Source organism: Lepidochelys kempii, chromosome 17 (genome assembly GCF_965140285.1).
Source record: "Lepidochelys kempii isolate rLepKem1 chromosome 17, rLepKem1.hap1, whole genome shotgun sequence".
NCBI lineage: Eukaryota > Metazoa > Chordata > Testudines > Cheloniidae > Lepidochelys > Lepidochelys kempii.
The window spans coordinates 17,099,056-17,115,470 of NC_136396.1; the positions used below are offsets into that span (position 1 = coordinate 17,099,056).

At 43.5% G+C, this 16,415-nt stretch overlaps 1 protein-coding gene across 1 annotated transcript in view; it reads right to left on the reverse strand.

Moving 5' to 3' along the window:
• Window positions 1-15,364, reverse strand: part of LOC140899674 (protein spinster homolog 3) — a 46,151-nt gene extending 30,787 nt beyond the window's left edge. Inside the window, exons 1-6 of the mRNA XM_073315550.2 lie at window positions 15,106-15,364; window positions 11,099-11,164; window positions 9,552-9,688; window positions 8,379-8,530; window positions 5,872-5,938; window positions 4,390-4,580 (exon numbers count right to left, since the gene is read on the reverse strand). Coding sequence (XP_073171651.1) covers window positions 4,390-4,580; window positions 5,872-5,938; window positions 8,379-8,530; window positions 9,552-9,688; window positions 11,099-11,164; window positions 15,106-15,331 — 839 coding nt within the window. The 5' untranslated portion in view covers window positions 15,332-15,364. The remainder of the gene's footprint in view (window positions 1-4,389; window positions 4,581-5,871; window positions 5,939-8,378; window positions 8,531-9,551; window positions 9,689-11,098; window positions 11,165-15,105) is intronic.
• Window positions 15,365-16,415: the final 1,051 nt, after the last annotated feature.

Consider the following 16,415-nt stretch of genomic DNA (forward strand, 5'->3'; position numbering starts at 1 on the left):
TAAAGCCTGCTGCAGTTTCCACGATATGCATCTGAAGAAGTGAGCTGTAGCTCACGAAAGCTTATGCTCTAATAAATTGGTTAGTCTCTAAGGTGCCACAAGTCCTCCTTTTCTTTTTGCGAATACAGACTAACACGGCTGTTACTCTGAAATAAACAACTCTGACATCATAATCAAAAAGGCTGACAAAGGAGGTGCTCTCGTCATCATCATTAATAGGTTGGAAAATGAACAAGAGGCTCCTATGCAGCTCTCCAACACCACTTTCTACAAGCTTCAGAGTAACAGCCGTGTTAGTCTGTATTCGCAAAAAGAAAAGGAGTACTTGTAGCACCTTAGAGACTAACCAATTTATTTGAGCATGAGCTTTCGTGAGCTACAGCTCACTTCTAGCTCACGAAAGCTCATGCTCAAATAAATTGGTTAGTCTCTAAGGTGCCACAAGTACTCCTTTTCTTTCTACAAGCTATTACCCTCTGATCCCAGTGAGGGTTACCAAAAGAAACTACACCATTTGCTCAAGAAACTCCCTGAAAAAGCACAAGAACAAATCCAAAGAGACACACCCCTTGAACCCCGACCTGGGGTATTCTATCTGCTACCCAAGATCCATAAACCTGGAAATCCTGGACGCCCCATCATCTCACGCATTGGCACCCTGACAGCAGGATTGTCTGGCTATGTAGACTCCCTCCTCAGGCCCTACCAGCACTCCCAGCTATCTTCGAGACACCACTGACTTCCTGAGGAAACTACAATCCATTGGTGATCTTCCTGAAAACACCATCCTGGCCACTATGGATGTAGAAGCCCTCTACACCAACATTCCACACAAAGATGGACTACAAGCCGTCAGGAACACTATCCCCGATAATGTCACGGCAAACCTGGTGGCTGAACTTTGTGACTTTGTCCTTACCCATAACTATTTCACATTTGGGGACAATGTATACCTTCAAATCAGTGGCACTGCTATGGGTACCTGCATGGCCCCACAGTATGCCAACATTTTTATGGCTGACTTAGAACAACGCTTCCTCAGCTCTCATCCCCTAATGCTCCTACTCTACTTGCGCTATATTGATGACATCTTCATCATCTGGAACCATGGAAAAGAAGCCCTTGAGGAATTCCACCATGATTTCAACAATTTCCATCCCACCATCAACCTCAGCCTGGACCAGTCCACACAAGAGATCCACTTCCTGGACACTACGGTGCTAATAAGCGATGGTCACAAAAACACCACCCTATACTGGAAACCTACTGACCGCTATTCCTACCTACATGCCTCCAGTTTTCATCCAGACCACACCACACGATCCATTGTCTACAGCTAAGCTCTAAGATACAACCGCATTTGCTTCAACCCCTCAGACAGAGACAAAACACCTACAAGATCTCTATCAAGCATTCTTACAACTGCAATACCCACCTGCTGAAGTGAAGAAACAGATTGACAGAGCCAGAAGAGTACCCAGAAGTTACCTACTACAGGACAGGCCCAACAAAGAAAATAACAGAACACCACTAGCCGTCACCTTCAGCCCCCAACTAAAACCCCTCCAATGCATTATTAAGGATCTACAACCTATCCTGAAGGATGACCCATCACTCTCACAGATCTTGGGAGACAGGCCAGTCCTTGCTTACAGACAGCCCCCACAACCTGAAGCAAATACTCACCAGCAACCACACACCACACAACAGAACCACTAACCCAGGAACCTATCCTTGCAACAAAGCCCGTTGCCAACTGTGTCCACATATCTATTCAGGGAACACCATCATAGGGCCTAATCACATCAGCCAAACTATCAGAGGCTCGTTCACCTGCACATCCACCAATGTGATATATGCCATCATGTGCCAGCAATGCCCCTCTGCCATGTACATTGGTCAAACTGGACAGTCTCTACGTAAAAGAATAAATGGACACAAATCAGACGTCAAGAATTATAACATTAAAAAACCAGTTGGAGAACACTTCAATCTCTCTGGTTTCGATTACAAACCTAAAAGTGGCAATTCTTCAACAAAAAAACTTCAGAAACAGACTCCAACGAGAGACTGCTGAATTGGAATTAATTTGCAAACTGGATACAATTAACTTAGGCTTGAATAAAGACTGGGAGTGGATGGGTCATTACACAAAATAAAACTATTTCTCCATATTTATTCCCCCCACCCCCCCACTGTTCCTCAGAAGTTCTTGTCAACTGCTGGAAATGGCCCACCTTGATTATCACTACAAAAATTCACCCCCCCACCCCGCTCGCCTGCTGGTAATAGCTCACCTTAAGTGATCACTCTCATTACAGTGTGTATGGTAACACCCATTGTTTCATGTTCTCTATGTATATAAATCTCCCCACTGTATTTTCCACTGAATGCATCCGATGAAGTGAGCTGTAGCTCACGAAAGCTTATGCTCAAATAAATTTGCTAGTCTCTAAGGTGCCACAAGTCCTCCTTTTCTTTTTGCAAATACAGACTAACACGGCTGCTAGTCTGAAACCTAGTGGATAAAGAAAATCAGCTTTTCCAGCCTTTTGCCAAAGCTGACGTAGTTAGCTGGTCATACATCAGAGGATGCACAATTACTTCACAAATCTAAGTCCTGATCTTGTAGGATCTAGCCCCCTGATATCATAAGGCACTGCAGCAGACTATTCAATACATGCAAGACTGCCTGAGAAGTACTGATACAACATTCCTTAGGAGACACCCACAAATTCAGCATCATGAAAAGGAAATGATCACACAATGGTATTAACACTAACACCTAGGCACAAAGTTCAACAGCACATTGGTCCCAAGTAATGGCACCACTGAGAGATATGGATTTTCCTGTTCTTATTTCCCCCCTGCTGCCAGCCATGTCTTCCTCTAGGCACTTTTCAGAGCTGAGGAACTGATACTCCATGGCAACAGATCCTGAGCCCAGCGTTCCCCTAAAGGAGCAAGGTTGGGAGAGGCAAACATTTACTACCAAGTGTAGCCCTGCTCAAGTCACAACTGGTCACAAACATATGTCCAGCAGTAAGCAGTAAGCACAGAGCAGGCAGGCCCCTGTTCTGGAAGCTCTTAGGGGAAGGGAGAGCCTTTTACTCTGATTGCAGAAGGCATTATAGATTCACAGGGCTGAATAATTATTAGCAATAGTGCGCTGCTCCTGCTGCTGCAGAACACTAGGAATGAGACAGATTCCGTTAGAAAGCCCCACAGGGCATTCAGTCATTTGAATTGCTGCTTGTCTTCATTTGTTATTTGTATTAGTGTAGTGCCCAGGAACATCAGTCTTGGACCAGGACCCCTCTGTGCTAGGCAATATGCCGAAAGAACAAAAGACAGTCCCTGCTCCAGAGAGCTTATCGTCAAAGTATAAAGACAAGACAAACAGGGAGACATGAGGCAGCAGTGAGACAGTAGTAGTGTAGAATTATCTGGCCTGTTCCTAATTGGCAGGTGTTCAATTGGCTCTCAGACCTGTTATAAAGACACCTCGTTTTCCTGTATCTCCTGTCATCTGAGACCTCCAAGCACCCTATAGACCATAAAGTCTAGGGCCCGCAAGGCTACTTTGAACTGGGATCAACTGGTTGTAGCACAGCTCTTTCTGCCCTCTAATGTGCTCCATTTGCTTGGATCTGAAGGAGCATTTGGGTTGTTCATCCTCATACCATGACTCAAGATGTTGCAACCTAATTGCCAAAATACCCAACACTTGGGACTGCCCCTTGTTTGTTGGGGTGAACTCTCAGCCCCGTCAGCTGTACACCTAGGAATAGGATTATGTTTGGTCTACCACAAGCAGGTGAGGAGTTCCTCTACACTGGATTTATATTTCATTTGAGTCCAACTAATCACAGCAATAGATAGCCTCATGGGAGACCACAAACATTTGTACATGCTAGGGATGGGCCAGAGTTGTGAAGTTATACCCCTGAACTGAATCCCAACATAGAGCCCCAGGAAGGTTAAGTTTGGAGGCAGGTTTGGATCAGGATTCAAACTGAATGACAGTATCAGCTAGACTGAACCAGTGCTAGAGTTCAGGCCCATTTCTAAATTGGATAGGCAATTCCAACAGAGTCTCTCCAGTAATAAGTGAGCCAGACATCCCTGTTCCCTCTGTCCCAAAGACTAGCTGCTTTGCAACTTGCAGTGACCAGTGCAGATCAGTTCTTAGTCTCACAGGTAGTAAGTTTATCAGTAATTAAGGAAGGGGGATTCATTACAGACATCTCTGTGATCTTACATGCCCAACAGCATATGGATGTAGAGGACCTGCATGTAGAATATGGCAGCTTTCTGAATTTGGAATTGCTCTATTGGTTTAATAGCCTTTTGAGGCGGGGTGTAGCCTTTGCAGCCATAACCACCTACTTCTTGCTGAGGGACTTGACATCTTCACACCAGGTCGTGCTGGCAGTACTCTCGGCACCAGACTTCTTATCTGCTCCCTGAGTTGTGTTAGAGATGCTCTGGCCTCTATGTCCCTCAGGGGCATCCTGGGTTGGATCAGGGACCAGTAGAATCAGAAGAGCCACTGCTATAATACCCATACAAGGAGTTATCTGTAGAGACAAAACTGGAGTAAGGTCATGGTCACTTTTCCTCTAATACTGAAGACCAGTTAATAGCAAAAGAAAGTCGTGACATTGCTCCTAAAGATTTACATTTAGGGAAGCTGCAGACAAGCCTAGACCCAGTTGCATGCATCTCCTAGACATAATTAGCTTTTCTCTCAGAAGAGAAATCCTTTTGGTGATGTTGGTGAAAAGACGTAGTATGTTCCCCAACCCTTATGCATTCTCCTATGCAAAGGCACTGTTCCCTTCCCCATGATCCTGGAGAAAAATGTAAGGGGAGGGAATCCCCACGATTCAATGTTGGGATCTCGAGCGGGAGGGTCACCAGATATGGGAGCCATAGCATCCCTTCTGCACCTAGAAAAGCATTCACATCCACATGCACACTTCTAATCCTGCAAGTACCTCAGCAAGGGGGTTATTCAGGACATTTTGAGCAGCATAATATAGAAGAATTGAGCTTGGGAATACAAGTCAAGTATTCCAGAGTTCTAGTCCCAGCTGTCACTCATTTTCTGTGTAGCCCTAAGACAAACCCCATGTCCTCTTTGCCCCACTGATACTAGCTGACATACTTTGCAGGTGAGTTAGGAAGATTTATCAAGTGCTTTGAAGATGTGAAATGTCCTATAAGGGCAGAGCATTCATTACAGCAATATGACTAACACAAGACTGGACTAGGGGTTATTTCCAGCAGTATTTTAAAAAAACTGGTTCCTCTTGTAACAATTTCTCTGCAGAATGACATGATTATATACCAAAGTGATGACCACTTTAGTTTTTAGGTGCCTCTGTTTGAAAAGGCCTCTAGGCCCACCACCAGCTACCCATCAGTCCACTGTAGCTCTTCCAAATGGGTCTGTAATTAAGGGGTGCCTATGAAGCGAAGGAGGATCCAATGTTCCACCTAAAAATTGACTGGACGGCAGCTCTGCAGTTCACCCATCCTTGCGTTTAGCACAGTTACAGTCATGAAACCTTAAAACGCCACTCACCCTCCAGAAAGAGTTGCATTAAATAGTGAATTCACGTAAGAAAGGGGGGCTTTAATGGAAGGTCATAGGACTGCAACTCTCTTCTCTGTTGGTAACTATGTTCCCCTCCATTCATTCTTATATTTTGTTTCTTTAAAACCCTTCTAACATTCTTGTTGAGACACAGTGACATGAGATTGAAATCCTAATGATACAGACCCCAATAGGCTATATGGATCCCAGTCAAAACCAGGATTTTACAAAGAGTGGATCAGTACTGAGCAGTGAGAGGAAGGACTCACCCTGAATGCCCAATGCCAGTGGCCAGCAGCCTGTGTTACACTAGATGCCAGAACATAACCAAGACCACTGTAAAAGACAAAATGGGATGCCAAGACTACATTAGTTTCCATTGGTGCAGTGAGACCCCAAGGCCCTGCAGGGGTAGGATTTGTATAGAGAGGAGCATAGAGGAATATTTTTGCAGGCATTTCCTACCAGTGAGGCCTATTCAATTGTAGCTCCCAGAGAAACTAGTTGGGTTTAGGCATTGTAACCTGCTCAGAGCAGGTTTGAAATGGTGGTAATATCCAAGCCACATTTACATTAATATTTATGTAAGTATGCCGATGCTGAAAAACAGGTACTGATTTTTCACAGTACAGACACACTCTGCGTGTCCCTACTGTTGAACCACAGGTGGTCAGGTTACCTTTCCCCCAGAGGACAGATTTGGAGGACAATGGGAGATTGGCCCTTACCCAGCAGCCCCACACAAAATGTTAAGATTGGGGTGCAGTTACTCAATCCTGTTGGGACTATCCTAGAAAAGGGTTTCCCAGGCCCACGAAGGCACAGAAGCAATGTGATGATGCCTCTGGCTTGCCCACATATGAAGGTAATGGTAAATGGGGAGGAGGAGAGGTAGGGGCAAGGCGAAGAAGCAAGGTAGGGGAGAGTATTATCCAGGTTATCAGATAGAACAGGGGTGGGCAAACTACAGCCCGCCAACAGTTTTAAGCTGGTCTGTGAACTCCCACTGTGGAGCAGGGTCTGGGGCTTGCCCCGCTCCGGTGCTCCAGTGGGGTGCAGGATCGGGGGCCGCACCACGCAGCTCCCAGAAGCTGCGGTATGGCCCCGCTCTGGCTCCTACATGCTCCAATGGCCCCCTCCGGTGCTCCAATGGGAGCTGCAGGGGCGGTGCCTGCGGACGGGGCAGCGTGCAGAGCCACCTGGTAGTTTCTGCGTAGGAGCTGGAGAAGGGACATGCTGCTGCTTCCAGGAGCCACTTGAGGTAAGTGCCGCTTGGAGCCTGCATCTCTAAGCCTCTCCCCACACCTCTGCCCCAGCCCTGATCCCCCTCCCGCCCTCTGAACCCCTCGATCCCAACATGGAGCACCCTCCTGCACCCCAAACCTCTCATCCCCAGCCCCACCCCAGAGCCCGCACCCCCAGTTAGAGCCTGTACTCCTTCCCACACCCCAACCCCCTGCCCAAGCCCGGAGCCCTCTCATGCACCCTAACTCCTCATTTCTGGCCCCCATCCCCAGCCAGAGCCCTCACCCCCTCCCACACCCCAACCCCAATTTTGTGAGCATTCATGGCCCACCATACAATTTCTATTCCCCGATGTGACCCTCGGGCCAAAAAGCTTGCCCACCCCTGAGATAAAAGGTGTGTTTCCCCTGGGAATAAACATTTATTCTGTTTCAGAGTAACAGCCGTGTTAGTCTGTATTCGCAAAAAGAAAAGGAGTACTTGTGGCACCTTAGAGACTAACCAATTTATTTGAGCACAAGCTTTCGTGAGCTACAGCTCACTTCATCGGATGCATACTGTGGAAAGTGTAGAAGATCTTTGATGCACACAAAGCATGAAAAAATACCTCCCCCCACCCCACTCTCCTGCTGGCAATAGCTTATCTAAAGTGATCACTCTCCTGATCACTTTAGATAAGCTATTGCCAGCAGGAGAGTGGGGTGTGGGGAGGTATTTTTTCATGCTTTGTGTGCATCAAAGATCTTCTACACTTTCCACAGTATGCATCCGATGAAGTGAGCTGTAGCTCACGAAAGCTTATGCTCAAATAAATTGGTTAGTCTCTAAGGTGCCACAAGTACTCCTTTTCATTTATTCTGTGTAATTAGACCCAAGCATCCAAATCCAGGCAGCCCACACACTGGTTCACTGCAAGACCGTGTTTGGGTAAACCGTATGAATTAAGCTCTGCAGTGGTTCCTTCCTTTAGCTTTAACTGGGAGACTGAGCTCTAGTCCTGACTGTCACTAACACACGGTAGGACTCTGGACAGCTTATCTGTAAGACCATTATTTCCCCACTCTCAGAGGAGGTTTTGTATTAAGAAAGCAAACCACATTTTTAATACCTTATTCTTTGTATATTTAGAGCTGTTTCAAAAGTGCAAGTTTTTCATGGGAATTTTTTTTTAAACCATCCTCCTTGACAATATTTTTAAGGAAAAACCAAAAAGCTAAAGAGCTTTGGGTATTCCAAAAAAATTCTGCTTTTCAGTTTGCTTTTGTTTTGTTAAAAAAATTCAATTTTTCCCCCAAAATCAAAGTTTTCCACAAGAAAAAAGATTGGTCTAAAAGCCATTCTTAGTTGAAAAAGTAAACATGAAAAAATCCAACCAGCTCTATTTAAGAGTGCCAAACAGGTAACAGACCCTGCCCTAAAAAGCTTAGTCTAAGGCACAAACCAACATGACTTAGTCAAGTTATGGCATATGTGTTCTAGTTCTTTCCAGAAAGTGCTTCAAGAAGCGCCAGTTACTGGTGAGCAGACAAACCTTCCAACTGGGATGAAGATATAGAAGACAGACAACATACAGGTCCTTTGGTCCCTCTCAAACAGGTCCGCAATGATGGTAGGCGCTATGGTGGAGTAACTGGCTGTGCCGATGCCAACAAATCCTCGTGAAAGGAAGAATATCCAGGAGTACTGGGGACAGAAGAGGCATTAAGATCCAAAAAGCACACATTAAAAGGAAGCTACCTCTTAAGGAAGCATGTTTCTCATGGGATGGGAGTTTAAGGTCTGGTCTACTCTAACTAAGGGGGTAATGTAAGTTGACTTAAGTTACGTTAGTTAAATTATGTAACTTAAGTTAACATAACTTAGATTGACTTACAGCAGTGTCTAAACTGCACTATGTTGACAGGAGATGTTCTCCCACCGACACAGCTACCGTCTCTTGGGGAGGTAGAGTATTGAAGTTGACAGGAGAGCGCTCTCACATTAACTTATCTCATCTTCACCAGAGCCACTAAATGGATGCCCGCTGCATCAATCTAGCCAGTAGTGAAGACAAGCCCTTAGTGCAGACAAGGTCTTAGCTGCCTCTGCCAGGGTCATTACAGTTACCAGTGTTTACAACAGGGAGAACACTTTGAGTCCCCTATGGTTACTACGGTAGCCTCACTAAACTGGAGGATCTAAGAAGGGCAGCTGAAGTGACTGGGCCAAATCCTGTAGTGCTTGGCATTTATTCATTCATGACTCCCATTGACTTCAGAGTGCTGTCTCCTCCCACACCTGCAGCCCCTCACACCACAAAGCTGTACTTTTCAAGCTTCCTTCTGCAGCAGCATGTGGTGAATTCTTGGGGTGTCACCAGGGGGCATTGCAAGGCATGGTCAGTAGTTCCACAGATTCACCAGCCAATCCCCTACACTCCAATGCACATGCTCAGCAAGAGAGAAAGGACAAAGCTAAGAATACTACAGCAGCAGCTGTAGAATAGCTTCACGGTGCTCTATAGCCTGGAAGGGACAGGATATCATTCCCTGTAGAGCTTTTCTGCACAAAGCCCATTTACTCATGTTTCAAGGAGTAAGCTCCAGGGTGCTGCCTGAAAGCTTTTACAAACTATAACGTGATCAGAACAAAAGTTCCATGAGTCACTGAAAGACTCAGGCAGCTGATTTCTCTAAGTACCATTCCAAATAAGTAAGTGACATACCGATTCAGTGATGAATGAGCTGCCTAACGTCACACCTGACCAGAGGAAGATACCAACACTGAGGATGACTTTCCTGTTGTACCGGTCACCAAGGTATCCAAAGAAGGGTGCAGACAGCGAAAAAAAGAAGATGAAGACTGCAATGCAAAGCAACAGCAGTGACAATGCTGGTCATATTATTCTTATGGCTCCCCTTGCTCCCCAGAGAGGGATACCGTGTGCTACTGATAGTAATCCATTAGTCTTTAAGGTGCCACTGGACTCCTTGTTGTTTTTGTGGATACAGACTAACACAGCTACCCCTCTGATACTTGACATGTGCTACTTATTAGGCTGAATGCCCAATTTTGAGGTTGCAGAAGTGCAATTTGTGAGTAGAGAGCTCTGAGCCAACCCTCCAGATCCAAACAATTCCCATTTGTATATCCCTGGCTCTTCTCTAGTTACAAGATGTTTGGATTTATTCATTCTGTCTTAGGCAGTGGCTTTTCTAGCTATCAAAGTTTACAGATGGAGATGACAGAACCCATGAACATGTTTAAAGCAATAAACTGGATGAAATGTGTTACTAAGTTACTCTTTTATATACATAGCTGAAAGACACTTCCCCCAAGTACCTCAATAGACCATGGGAGACACCAAAAATTCAGCTTAAGGTTGTGCCTCCAGACTCTGCAGCTACAGTTCAGACACTGTCAACCCAGCTTACTAGGTCATGTCACCATCCAGAATGGATTGGTTATTCTCAAAGCATGCTCTAAAAGGGAGTACACCCTTAAATACTATTGAATTCAGTTAAAGAGTTCTAATTCTGGAACTGATCATTTTACAGAGTCTGAAAGATACCCAACAGTTAAAAGTAAAACAAAGGGATTACACACAATGACCAGTTTATGTGGAACTTTCATTCATGCCAATTGCTTTATGGAAAAAAGAGCTCTTTAATTGGTGAGCCTGCTCTATTTATATCCTGGAGTCAATGGATTTGACGAGGTCAGAATTTTACCTGTTGTGTTCAGGGCAGGAAGCAAATATATTTCCCAATGGTGACCTCAAGGAGAATTTTTATATTCAGATTTTTATTGCCCAAGTTGGAATTTAGGTGAGAAACCAAGTTTAACCCCCCTGAATTCTTATGATTTAAGTGCCATAAGAACTTTACTGACCATAGGGTGACCAGATAGCAAATGTGAAAAATCGGAACGAGGGTGGGAGGTAATAGGTGCGTATATAAGAAAAAGTCCCAAATACTGGGTCTGTCCCTATAAAACAGGGACATCTGGTCACCCTAAGTGGTGACCACAAACAGGAAAGGACTTTCTTTACTCCTGGAAGGCTGCAGGCTTGATCAGACTTTAGCCAGTGACTTTCAGTCTTGTATTTGTGACCAAACTGACTAAACATTTTAAAGTTCAAAGCCGAAATCAACAGGACAGTGGGGAACTGCAAAAAATAAGGAGCAGGGAAGAACTAGACTTCATTTTAGAGACAGGCAACATGGATGTGGAGCAGGCGAAGCTGCTCCCAGTAGTGTGACATCTCTTTACCTGTCTGCAGTAAGCCTGCACTGCCATCACTGATGTTAAAGTACTTCTTTATATCTACCAGCACCCCTGCAACAAAGAAAAAATTCATAATTATGCAGCTATAGCAGAGTGTATCATTCCTCAGTAGTTGCCATTTTACTCATTTGCTAACCTGAAGACTCACTTCAAGTCAAGGGTTTGCACAGAGGTGGTGAGTTTGGCTCATTAATTTTCATGGGGGCTGTAATCTTTAAACTGAAGTGTAATCTTTAAACCTTCCATAGCATCTTGTATACATTAATAAACTAGTTATTGTGAAGTTTCCATCACTTTCTTCAGGCCATTCATAGTCATCCTACTGTGGAGATCTTGCAAGACTCAACTCAGCCAGGATTTCCATCTAATTTCTACAGAGCCATGTGTGTGCATAGTGATGTATAAACAGTTTACAATTCAAGGTTTAGACCAGTGGTTCCCAAACTTGGTTCGCTTCCTGCAGCTCCCATTGGCCGGGAACGGCGAACCGCAGCCACTGGGAGCTGCGAGAGGCCGTACCTGCGGATGCTCAGGAAAACAAAGTGTCTCATGGCCCGCCAGGGGCTTATCCTGAACAAGCCACAAACCAAGTTTGGGAACCACTGGTTTATACGGACCCAATGGGAAATAAAATAGAATAGATGGCAGTTTAATTTAGTGCACTTTTAGCAATAAGCTAGAGATCCTGAAATGTTTAGGATAAGCAAAAGTTATTTCTAAAATTCTGTTAAGGATGAGTTTTAACATTTCCAGTGTGCAGAGGTGCTCTGATTTCTGTCTCTCTCCAAAGAGTATAAATGGTTATAATAGTCCTTATTACGAGTTGAAAGCTAAAAGAAATAAACGCTAGTGATTAGTATAATAGTTCTCTAAAAATGGTTTCCACCATTTGGAAAGACTGTTATCCTGACAAACGCTTGATGTTTTGTACCCACTTTGCTGGGGCAAACTGAGGCACATGTAGGAGAGCAATTTTGTGACAAAGGATTTTTGTAATCCCCATGACACTGACAAACACTACAAGCTTGCAAAGATAAAGAATTATTTGATATTTCTGCATCTGGTTTATATAAAGGTGTGAAGAGCTGGTTGATGTACTTCCTCTTAATTAATTGAGACAGTGGCAAAATTTGAACTTCCAGCTTATTAAAAATTATTGAAAGAAATGTTAGTTTCTTTCAAAACTGTTTGACTTTACATCAGGGAAAAACACTGGGATTCGACATAATATGGATGCATTAATGCAGTTGTGATAAAACATGGCATTTACACATTATCATGACCATCATTATTTTTAGGCTGCATTTGTAGCTAGCACACACTTATCTTTTAATCACACACCAGCCCTTTCCTGAGATAAAATTTAAAATAGATAGCAGAGGCTTAAACAACAAAGATACAGGGATGTATTTGTATTCCTTTAGTCTGACTATAATAAAGGATATTTTATCAATTTCTTACTTCTTGTATTACTCGGTTTAGTTTATTTTTCTGTTTTTGAAAAAGGAATTTAAAGAATTTTAATGAAGAGACATGGTGCCACTCTCTAATCTCCAATAGTGTGATAGACAAGCAACTGTTGAATGTGGCCTTCTTTGATGACTGATTAAAGTGACTTTGAAATGAGACTAGCAGTAACACTGAGATTCCATATTTGATTCTTAATTTCTTCTGATTATATTCTTCACATGCAAGCAACAGATTATTTTTTGTAGTCTACTACTCTTGCAATCTCCCTCAGTGACTGGAGAGTCTATTTTCCTTCACCAGTCAGTTTCTGCAATCATGTGTACATATCATGTGTACAATCCCTGTGCCTTCATTATAGAAAACACAGGTGTAATTGAAGGCAGAACTTTGCCTCCAAACCCTTTGCTTTTAGAGATTGTGTAGACCTTCAGACTTTGATTTTCATGTCCCAGGATAAATTTGCAGGGCTTAGAATGAGAAAAAAACAAACCAAACAAACATTGATGTACAACACATGAAACTCCAGTGACATTTTTAGTCACTTTTCAGAGCAGAACCACACTTAAAATCTGAAGTTATTTCAATGATTGAGACAGACTTTTAATAGTCAAGATTTTACCACACTAGAAATCAATCAAACTAAACCCTTTTATCCATGCCTCTAGGGTAGAACTGCGTAGCTATTTATCAACGCACAGCACCACGGATCAACAGGAAACGCAGAAACTAAGGTATCAAAGTAAAACTGCAACTGGAATTGCAAGTAGAATTCTCCACACATGCAAATTGAGCATTCCAACTCAGGCTAAAAAATTTTCAGTTTGAATGCTACCTAAAATTATCCACCTAAATAATTCTCTAGCTGTCACATACCAAGCCACACAAGTCAATAGGAGCCAAAGATGATAGGCACCTCTGAAATTCAAGCCAGTTATTTAAGTGTATAACTTTTAGTGGGAACCAAGTTGGAAAGTATTGACCTTAACCCCCAGCAATGGGATTACAAACAAGAGGGGCAAAGTTCAAATGACCGTAATTATCAACACTTGAAGAAACATTTGACAGATTCTATTCTATCCTTTCCCTTCATATAATTAGATGCACACAGACAAAAGGTCTCTTATGGCTGAGGGTCAGAGCAAAGCAGATTGTATATTGAAGAGAAGTGTTAAGAACAGAAAACCACAACTTCTCCATAGCCTTCAGTACCCTTGCAAGTTGATGCACACACCTCCCCTACTTTTCTGTTCAAACTTATTAAAAGCCAGACACTTTGGGTATACCTACACAGACTCGGGCTAGCAGGACTCACAATAGTACTCTAAAAATAGCTCTGTCAACAGCATGGGAAGTTGTGGCTCAGGCTGAAGCTCAGGCTCTGAAGCACACCTGCCCTTCCCTAGGCTTCAGGGCCTGAGCTCCAGCCTGAGCCGCAACTTCCCATGCTGTTGACAGAGCTATTTTTACAGCATCAGTGCAAACCCTGGTAGCCAAAGTGTGCCAAACCACACTGGGAGGCTCGCTGTCATGGGCTGTGTAGACATACCTTTTACTTAAGGGTTCTGACATCCAAAGGGACAGAAGGGTTAAAAAGGAAGGTGGCTGATGCAAGAATTCTGCACTACAGCTTGACTTCAAGCTGATGTACAGGATATTGCTAGACTGCATAAGTAGCCATTTTAACTGGCAAACAAAAGGAGATATACAACTCTGAGAATTGAAACATATTTCAGTTAACACCATCCTCCTAAGTCAGCATGAGCTTATTCAGAGAACTATATGTGATTCTGAAGGGCAATGAAATGGAGAATGGGTCTCCCCTAGCCTCAACTCCTCCCAAAGTTATGTGAAACTCCTAACTGCAGAGATCACATAGTTTCCACTGGGGCAGAAGATAAAGCCAGCCTTTCCCTGACAAAATTTTGGCCAAAAGAGTAGGTTTTTTGCTCCTTTAATCCCCTCCATAAGACAAGAGAGTCAGGGATGATCTCATCATTAGTCCTTTTTCACGCAAGGCTCACTAGTTCCAATGGGAGCACTGTCTAAAGCAAGCAGAGGGCAGTAATCCCCCACTCACTTCCCCAGGCAGATGGGAGAAAAGCCTACAGGAGGTAGATGTTGTGAGCTGCCTGTCTACAGCCCCAGAAAAGCATCTTTGTCAAAGCTCTGCAAAGTCATTACTTAGAACCAGATCAGTTGCCCTTTATACCTGGGTTCCATTTATAAATGGTTTAAGGGTTAATAAATGATTAACACATGTTATAGACATGAATAGTTGGAGGTTGCTTAAAAGTTTATGGACATTTAACAATTATTAAAATCTATAAATGGCACTTTGACAGGAAGTGTGACCAACAGACCAAAGCAAACAAGTGTTAAACAGTCTGTGTTTCTGAATAATTTACTTTTATTTTCACAGATAAACAGCTTAAAGCCAGAGGTTTCCCCGTTAACTGTGGAGTGAACAGAGTTGCTGAGAACTGTAGTTTGTTCTTTCTAAGAAAGAGGAGGAAGAGTCTTACCTGATACAATAAACCAATCCATGTAGTTGAGTAAGTTGATATAGCACAGCACACCAACTGCTAGGTAAGATCTCTTTGCTGAAACATTTCCTGGTGTCTGTAAGAACTGAGAAGTACTTGTAGTTGGTGCAGTAGCCCCATAACTCTGTGAGCCAGGGGGCTGCTGGGACTGAAGGCCTGTGAACTCATTCATTCCACTGGACTCCTCTGGCACAGAGTTCTGCATGATCCACAGTGCATAAAGGCAAGTTTCAAAGTCTTTCCTAAGTGCATTAAGTGAAGTCTCAATTTTGCAATCAAGTTATGAGGAACTTCACGCAGTGTAGTCATTTCCTGAAATGACGATCCTCCCACAAGTCTAGCCACTTGCACTGAAAATTAAGGTTCCCATGATAGAGCTTCTGCAGGAAAAGGAGATCCAGCCCTGTGGGCTTTGCTGAGAAATTTAAGTTGCAAAACATATTCTACCTTGCACTCAAGGCAAGATTGGACAAGGTAAATACAAGATAACCCGTTGTGCATGAAGAAAAAGTACTACACAATTCTGTGAAGGTCTCAAAGAGTGAATGGAGAAGATCTTAATAATAACCTTTCCCAGGTGCCAGGACTCAGGGAGACTCTTTAGAACCAAAGATGGCCTCTTTGGCAGAGGGAAAAAAGGAGGAGAGACAAGATGATCCAGTGACTAGGGTACTAGCCTAGGACTTGGGAAACCTGGCTACAAGTCTTTGCTCTACTACGGACTTCCCGTGTGAGCTTAGTCTCTGCCTCAGTTCCCATCTGTAACAAGGGGATAATAGCACTGCCTTGCTCACAGGGGTGTTGCAAGGATCAATACATTAAAAGATCTTGATGCTCTGATACTGTGGTGATGCAGGTCACATATCTCAGATATTACTACCGGACTCCACATGAATCAGGATTAAGGGAAAGTGGATAATTATTTGATCTACCAATGGAATCTCAGAATGTTTTACTGTAGGGATTTTTGCTGACAGAAACTGAACACTTTAGCATATTTGGGGGGGAATAAGGAAGGAACTTCCTTCTCTCTCCTTGCATTTTGCCAAAAATCATGGACGAATTTCATTTCAAAATTTGAATACTGAAAAGGGCTCTGAGAGGATTAGGCAGGCATTATCACCACCATGGGTTTCCTCCTCTAATCAGGCAGTGGACCATTGTCTTTCCAAGCTTATTTTTAGGCTTAGTTTTGAGCCTCACAAATACAACACTAAAGAGAGATTTGAAAATCACAGTGCAGCAGCACCTGCAATATTGTGATTTCCTGTGAAGCTTCTGGTCACAGA